At 31.2% G+C, this 8,597-nt stretch overlaps 1 protein-coding gene across 1 annotated transcript; it reads right to left on the bottom strand.

The window, feature by feature from the left end:
- Positions 1–2,331: 2,331 nt before the first annotated feature.
- Positions 2,332–3,141, bottom strand: LOC111682903. The gene is made up of 2 exons (XM_023444898.2): positions 2,688–3,141; positions 2,332–2,621 (listed from the first exon to the last, which is right to left on the bottom strand). Exons 1-2 carry the CDS (start codon positions 3,009–3,011, stop codon positions 2,430–2,432), a joined length of 516 nt encoding a protein of 171 aa, XP_023300666.2. The 5' UTR covers positions 3,012–3,141; the 3' UTR covers positions 2,332–2,429.
- Positions 3,142–8,597: the final 5,456 nt, after the last annotated feature.

The following is an 8,597-nucleotide window of genomic DNA, read 5'->3' as shown; positions in this document are numbered from 1 at the left end:
CGTAAGAATGTCAAGTGTTTTCATTTGAATTTGGGTCACCTAAATCTATTTATTTTGCCGAAGTTATGAAAAATTTTAAAAATAAAATAAATAAAAAAATATTGTGGTGAAAATGTCAGAATGATAAATTGAAATGTTGTTACTCAGCAAACACAGAGTGTTCATGTAAAGTCGAGAAAGGTTGTAAATCAAATGTAAACGTTAAGTCAGTTTCTCTTTTAAAGAACAGTTAATGTTTAATATTAAATAAATTTAATAACATTTTTGAAACGATTGATTATGTGTTTGTTGGGTTATTTCAAATATGGGGAGTATACTAATACTACCATAAGTTTTTCTACTACTACATTCAATCACTTAGGTTTTTGACAACAGACTTAGGTCCTTGACAGCAGTTTCCGCTCTATATACTCTATGGTTTAAACTATGTTTCGTGTTTTTCCGTTAACAGTAACGTTACTTAGGGCGAGTTTCTCTGATAAAGATAATCTTCATTCTTTGGTTAAACCGGGTTTAAACACAGTTAACAAAAACAATAAAACAATGATTTCGGAAGAACAAAAACTTAATATTTTAAGTAAATTACAATTTTCTGATTTGTTTTGTTTTATTTATTATTGTTTTAAATGTTTATTTAACATTTTTCCAAAATTTTTCATATTACCAAAGTATTGTTTGCAAAAAACAGCTGTTCATTGTTTATGTTTTTGAGTGAAAAATCCGCCTAAATTTGTTCCGAGTTTAATCTTACAGCAAGTTAAGCCTAGTTTAACTGAGGCGTAAGAACAAAAACAAAAATATAATGAATTCGGAAAAAGAAAAACTTAATATTACATGTAAATAAAAATTGATACGTATTAAAGTATAACGATAGATTCAGAATCAGTTTTAAGTCGATTAAGACATGTCCGTCCGTCTGTCCGGCTGGCTGACTGTCCATGTAAACCTTGTGCGCAAATTACAGGCCGAAATTTTCAAGATAATTTGATGAAATTTGGAACATGTTTTTTGGCACAGGGACGAAGCCTATTGAAAATGGTTGAAATCGGTCCATTATTTCACCTAGAACATACCTCCCGATTTGGGCTTTTTATGCCACTATTAAGTCAAATATACTGTTATCTCTTTAAAAAATGGCACAAATAAGTTATATATAAGTATAAATGACACTGCAGATTTTCGTAAAGATCGACCCTTATTTGACCCAAGCCCCCATACAAACCCCCCTCAAAAAATGTCTTAAACGTTTAGAATTGACTTGTAACCATTTCGCATCGCAAGAAACTCAACAAAACTAACTGTTATTTAAAAATGTATCCCTTTACCAAAATTTAATGAGGATCGGCCCATGTTTGACCTATACACCTATATAAAGCCTCATTTAGAAAATTTAGTTTTTTTTCATCAATAAATTGCTTAAATACTTTGGAATTGAGGTAAAAATCAACATAAAAGTTTCTTAATGAAAAATACAAATTTTATAAATATACTCACGGTGTAGGGTATTATATGGTCGACCATGCCCGACTATACTTTCCTACTTGTAACACTTTTAAATTTTATATAAAAATAAGTAAAAATATTTCGGAATAAAGTAAGCATAAACAAATCAAATGCTTTTTTTAAATTATCCTCATTTTTTACATACTGACTGGTGCCCCGATTATTAAATGGTCTCCCTCGTGGTATAAATTGTTGAGTTATAGTGAATATCCATCTGGCTATAAACAGTTTAATAATTTTATGATCTCCACCAGTCAAAACATAACCACACTTCGATGTAAAACGGCAGCACGAGGCAGATGCAGACAATGTATAAAGCTGGAGGTCCACACCATGCGTTCTACGCTTTCTCGTATTCCATGCGTCTGTCAAAAAAGTAGAATCAATATATGCTGAAAGTTACAAGCACAAAAGCGTAGAATGCCTTGACGCGTAGAATGCTTAGATCTACTTTCTACTTTTATAAGTGTCACAAGCGTTGCACGATAATGTCAGCTGATTTTGACATTTTATATTCTTTATTTAATGCGTATTTATCAATTTGAATAAATTAAAATGAGTTTAATGATAAAAAAATAAATAAAAGTTGTGGAAAAACGCTTGGCGAAGTAGGTATAAAAAGCGCGTAATTTTTTGACGCGTAGACGCATAGTGTGGACCTTTGGCTTTAGAGGTGACACTCATTCATTTGTTATTCGTATTTAATATAAACTGAATTCACAGCTGATATTTTGTATGGCGAATCATGTAATTAGGTTCAAACCTATCAAATATTTACATGAAACTAATACCTCCTGTCAATAAGATAGTTTTATTTATTACTTTCTCAGTTTTATTTTCCTGATTTGTATTGTAATAATAAATCATTTGGCACTTTATATTGTATATTATAACTTTTTAGTCCATGATTTATTATGGTAATAAACTCATTTCGGGGAATTTAAACATTTCAGATGTTCAGTGTAAGCCGTATAAATATCAAAAATATATTTCCGTTTAGCAGATAACTGACAACGTAAAATTTCTTTTTTCTCCTCATCATGTTCCTCACTAAGCTCAATAGCCACGGAGGAAGCATTCAAATGCATTATAATAAATTTATGGGTATTTGTGGCGGCCTTAAAGTAAAGTTAACTTATTAAGATTTTTTCGATTTTTCTAATTATTGAATAAAATTGACTTACGGTTTTTGAATGACATTGAAAAAAATCATGGTTATCAGTTATAAGATTACAGGCCGACAAATCGAGGCAGGTTTCTTGTGATGTTATTTTTAGTTGTTCCAATTCAAATTCTGGATCGAGTCCTAGGGGAGGTCGCCGATTAATATTGTCTTTATCGTCACAGGCCTCAACTGAATAGGCATATATTTCATTGATCTTTATCAATTGTAGTAAATATTCCTTTAAACAACTAGGTTGTTCCGAAATCCCTTTATAGGGTTTTAGGGCATTTGAATAGAGAAGAATACAAATAAAATAGAAGCAAATTGTTTGAGAACTCTTCATAATATTTAGTCTAGTTTACGATTAAGTATAATTTTAAGTTAATGGGTAAACAATACACTCGAATTCTAACTAATTGAAAGGCAAAATATAACTGCTAAAAGAACCATTAATAAATGGATACAGTAGAAGAAAACTTAAGAATACGTATGAATATCTTATCATCGTTGCGGATACTCGTAATAATTTTATTTTATTGTCATTTGGTATTGATAATGTAAAATAAAATTAGTTTTGATCGGAAGAGTGGTAGGTATAACTATTCTAAGAATAATTTGTTTTGTTTGTTTGTTTGAATTCCCTTACCTGTCAAATATAAACAATTTGATTCAGAATTGGATTTGGCAAGAACGAATTGAAAACACCCATTAGCATGAAGAATGACTCATTCTTAAGTGTTTAATTCAAATAACGTTTTCTTGAGAATGCTCTAAAATGAGAACCCGCTTACCAACTCTGCATCAAACAAAATGTCAAATAAAATTGTCATTTAATTTAGTTTAGTGTGGATAAAACTGTTTTTAAAAGATATCGCCATATTAGTGGTTTACAATTTTCATAAAACGGTTAATTTTGATAACATTTATTTGTCATTTTTGTATACTTTTTAAAGGGTGTCAATAATATGTCTTAGATTCGAATAAATAACAAGTTAGAGTGCTATATTCGGCTGTGCCGAATCTTAGATACCCTCCACCAGCTACTTTTATGTTATTACTTTTCTAATTGATCAAATATTTGTAGAAATAAGTTTTCTCATGTCTTTAATGGAAAAAATCCCAAAAGTTAAATTTATTAAAATTCCAAGATTTATTGAACATTATAAATTTAGAAATTTGCATGTATGTATATGTGTGAAAGATTTAAAGATTTTCAAAATACAAATACATATATAATTATGTTCTACACAAAATTTTGTTCAACACAAATTGATAATGCTCTTTAAATACGGTTAAAGCGCTTTTAGGGGCAGGACCTAATATAGGAGAAATATAAGTATACAAAACTAATATTTTTGCCAAATTATGTATCAATAGCTTAATTTGGTAATAAGTAATGTGCGTTTTAGAGATTTTAGTAAAAGAACTTTGTATGGCAGCTATGTCCAATTATGTATATAAAGACAAAGATTCAGAATTCTGTATCTATATCATTACTTGGTAATAAATATTGTGAATCTAAGTGATTTTCTGGACCTAGTATGAGAGCTATGACCAAATATGTATGTGTGTTTTTCTAAGAGGGACCTTGTGTGGGAGCTATGATCAATTATGGACCGATCAGAAAAACATTTCATAATATTATTTCTCTGTATATAAGCAACACTTGTGCCAAACTTTATATGGATATTTTAATTTAGTAATGAGTTGTGTGCGTTTTAGTTATTTTCGGGAGAAGACCTTGTATGGGAGCTATGACCAGTTATAGACCGATGGAAAAAAATTTCTTAGTAATATTTTTTGTATATGATCAATACTTGTACCAAATTGTATATGGATATCTTAATTAAGTAATGATTTGTACGTGTTTAAGTGTTTTTCGTAAGGGGAACTAATATGGGAGCTATGACCAATTATGGACCGATCGGAAAAATATTTCGTGGTAGTATTCGTTTATGTGAGAACAATGATTGCAACAAATTTTATATGGATATCTTAATTTAGTAATGAATTATGTGCGTTTAGGTGGTTTTCGGGAGTGGACCTTGTATGGGAGCTATGACCAAATATGGACCGATCCAAAAAATCTTTCATTGTAATATTTCTGTATATAAAAGCAATACTAGTACCAAATTTTATATCGATATCTTGATTTAATAATGAGTTATGCGCATTTAAGTGATTTTCGGGAGGGGACCTTGTATGGGAGCTATGACCAATTATGGACCGATATCTTGATTTACTAATGAGTTATGCGGGTTTAACTGATTTTCGGAAGGGGACCTTGTATGGGAGCTATGACCAATTATGGACCGATCCAAAAAAAACTTTCATTGTAATATTTCTGTATATAAAAGCAATACTTGTACCAAAATTTATATCGATATCTTAATTTAGTAATGAGTTATGCGTGTTTAAGTGATTTTCGGGAGGGGACCTTGTGTGGGAGCTATGACCAAATATGAACCGATCCAAAAAATCTTTCACTGAAATATTTCTATGTATAAAAGCAATACTTGTACCAAATTTTGTAACAATATCTTAATTTAGTAATGAGTTATGCGGGTTTAACTGATTTTCGGGAGGGGACCTTGTATGGGAGCTATGACCAATTATGGACCGATCCAAGAAAGCTTTCAATGTAATATTTCTGTATATAAGAGCAATACTTGTACCAAATTTTATATCGATATCTTAATTTAATAATGAGTTATGCGCATTTAAGTGATTTTCGGGAGGGGACCTTGTATGGGAGCTATGACCAATTATGGACCGATCCAAAAAAAACTTTCAATGTAATATTTCTGTATATAAGAGCAATACTTGTACCAAATTTTATATCGATATCTTAATTTAGTAATGAGTTATGCGTGTTTAAGTGATTTTCGGGAGGGGACCTTGTATGGGAGCTATGACCAAATATGGACTGATCGAAAAAATCTTCAATTTTATTATATTTGTATATAAGAGCAAAACTTGTACCAAATTTTATATGGATACCTTAATTAAGAAATGAGTTATGTGCGTTTTAGTTATTTTCGGGAGGGGACCTTGTATGGGAGCTATGACCAATTATGGACCGATCCAAAAAAAGCTTTCATTGTAATATTCCTGTATATATGATAAATATTTGGACCAAACTTTATATCGATATCTTGATTTACTAATGAGTTATGCGGGTTTAACTGATTTTCGGAAGGGGACCTTGTATGGGAGCTATGACCAATTATGGACCGATCCAAAAAAAACTTTCATTGTAATATTTCTGTATATAAAAGCAATACTTGTACCAAAATTTATATCGATATCTTAATTTAGTAATGAGTTATGCGTGTTTAAGTGATTTTCGGGAGGGGACCTTGTGTGGGAGCTATGACCAAATATGAACCGATCCAAAAAATCTTTCACTGAAATATTTCTATGTATAAGAGCAATACTTGTACCAAATTTTGTAACAATATCTTAATTTAGTAATGAGTTATGCGGGTTTAACTGATTTTCGGGAGGGGACCTTGTATGGGAGCTATGACCAATTATGGACCGATCCAAGAAAGCTTTCAATGTAATATTTCTGTATATAAGAGCAATACTTGTACCAAATTTTATATCGATATCTTAATTTAATAATGAGTTATGCGCATTTAAGTGATTTTCGGGAGGGGACCTTGTATGGGAGCTATGACCAATTATGGACCGATCCAAAAAAAACTTTCAATGTAATATTTCTGTATATAAGAGCAATACTTGTACCAAATTTTATATCGATATCTTAATTTAGTAATGAGTTATGCGTGTTTAAGTGATTTTCGGGAGGGGACCTTGTATGGGAGCTATGACCAAATATGGACTGATCGAAAAAATCTTCAATTGTATTATATTTGTATATAAGAGCAACACTTGTACCAAATTTTATATCGATATCTTAATTTAGTAATGAGATATGCGCGTTTAAGTGATTTTCGGGAGGAGACCTTGTATGGGAGCTATGACCAATTATGGACCCATCTAAAAAATTTTTCCTCTGAATAAAATCTATTGTCATAAAATTTTAATTTCTAAAATTTTGTGAAGATATCGACATTACGACGGAAGTTATTAACAAAAAACCAAATTTCCGGGAATTTGTACTTTTGTATGGGAGGTATATGAAATTGTGGACCGATTCTGGCGATTTTAAGCAGAGATTAAGCTCTTGTGTGGGAACGAATGTATGCCGATTTTTATGCAATTATCTTGCATAGTTTTCGAGAAAATTACATCAGAATGTGTAAAAAATGCTTATTTTTTTCGAGGTTGTTTCAAATTTTGATTCATAACTTTTCCCGATGTGAACCGATTTTGCCCATTTTCAATACCAAACAACTTAGGAAAACGAAGAACATTTTGGGTGAATTTGGTTAACTTCTATTGCTTCGTTTTATCGTGAGCGTGTTTTACACAGACAGACGGACATAACTAGATCGACTCAGAATTTGATAAGGACCCAGAATATATATACTTTGTTGGGTCTCAGATGAATATTTCTTGGTGTTACACACGGAATGACAAAGTTATATATACCCTCTATCACCACTGATGGTGGTGGAGGGTATAAAAATATTGGTTTATTTGTCAAGATAGTGAATGTGTTATAAAATTATAAAATATCTGTAGATAATGCTAATTTTTGCAATTAAAAACCAATAAATGTGTTATTATAAACAAATCTTTTAAATTAATTGAAATTTAGAAACGTTTTCATTTTTAACATTAAGATGGTGTATAGTAACCGGAATGTTGACTAATTTGACTCTACGATAATAGAGGGTGATTCTGTTTCAATATTCACTATCTGTACCGCATGTTATTCATAATAGGAATTTTATATTTTCTCGATCTGATGTATATTTAAGGTTTATTTGATCGAAAAATAAAGGAAATCCTATGAGAAATTGAATCTATCGGACAGGGCTTTAAGCATTCTGAGGTTGCGAATTAATCACTACTCACCTTTAATCTATCTGAGTTTTTTTTTTGATTGCTTTGTTAAGTGGTCAGTTCGGGACTGTCCCGTCGAACTGCTGGGCAAATGCATCTCCACACGCACATGTACATCTTTATCCAATCTATTATAGACCGATTTTGCTGATTTTAAGCATGTCTAACTAATTATTGAAGATGCGGATCTCGCCGATATCTGGGGACCTCTAAAAACTGATTTCAACAGACAGACAGACAGACAGACGGACACGGGCTTAATCGACTCCGCTATCTATAAGGATCCAGAATATATATATTTTATATGGTCGGAAAATTATATTATAGAAATTACAAACGGAATGACAAACTTATAAATACCCTTCTCACGAAGGTGAAGGGTATAATGACTCAATTTACTTATTAATGATCCAAAAATCTTCCAAATGCTGGGTATGTACCTCTCAATATATGGCTATGTACCTACTGAACACGAGAAAAACTATTTTGTTTTTGGAATGGTTTTTAATCCCTTATCAACGATCTAAAATTTAGACCTCAGAACAATTATGAAAAAATAATTTTATTTTCAAATGGTTTTTCAGTTCATTATCAGCGATCTAAAATTCTGACCTGAGTTTGAAATTTGAAGTATTGAAATGGTGCGGGGGATGTTGCCCAAAAGTCCCAGTATAATCAATTTTTTCATAATCCGAATCCCAGGACTTCTAAAAGCATTCCGTATTGAAAGTCATTGAGTATGGAATGCCCCTATACAATATACACATACATATTTTTATATTTTATCAACTAAGTCTAAGTCACACAGATCTTTAGCTCTCTGACTTGTTTTTCAAGTTCAAGGAGTTTTGTGGCTTTTAATATACAACAAACATACAGATGAACATACTTTTTTTCTTATATTGCATTGCATGCCACATTATTTTTTTCTTTCTTTTTCATTTTTCATTCA

The sequence above is a fragment of the Lucilia cuprina genome, chromosome 4 (genome assembly GCF_022045245.1).
Source record: "Lucilia cuprina isolate Lc7/37 chromosome 4, ASM2204524v1, whole genome shotgun sequence".
NCBI lineage: Eukaryota > Metazoa > Arthropoda > Insecta > Diptera > Calliphoridae > Lucilia > Lucilia cuprina.
The sequence above is the reverse complement of the archived record's forward strand: the minus strand, read 5'-3'. Positions and strand labels throughout refer to the sequence as shown.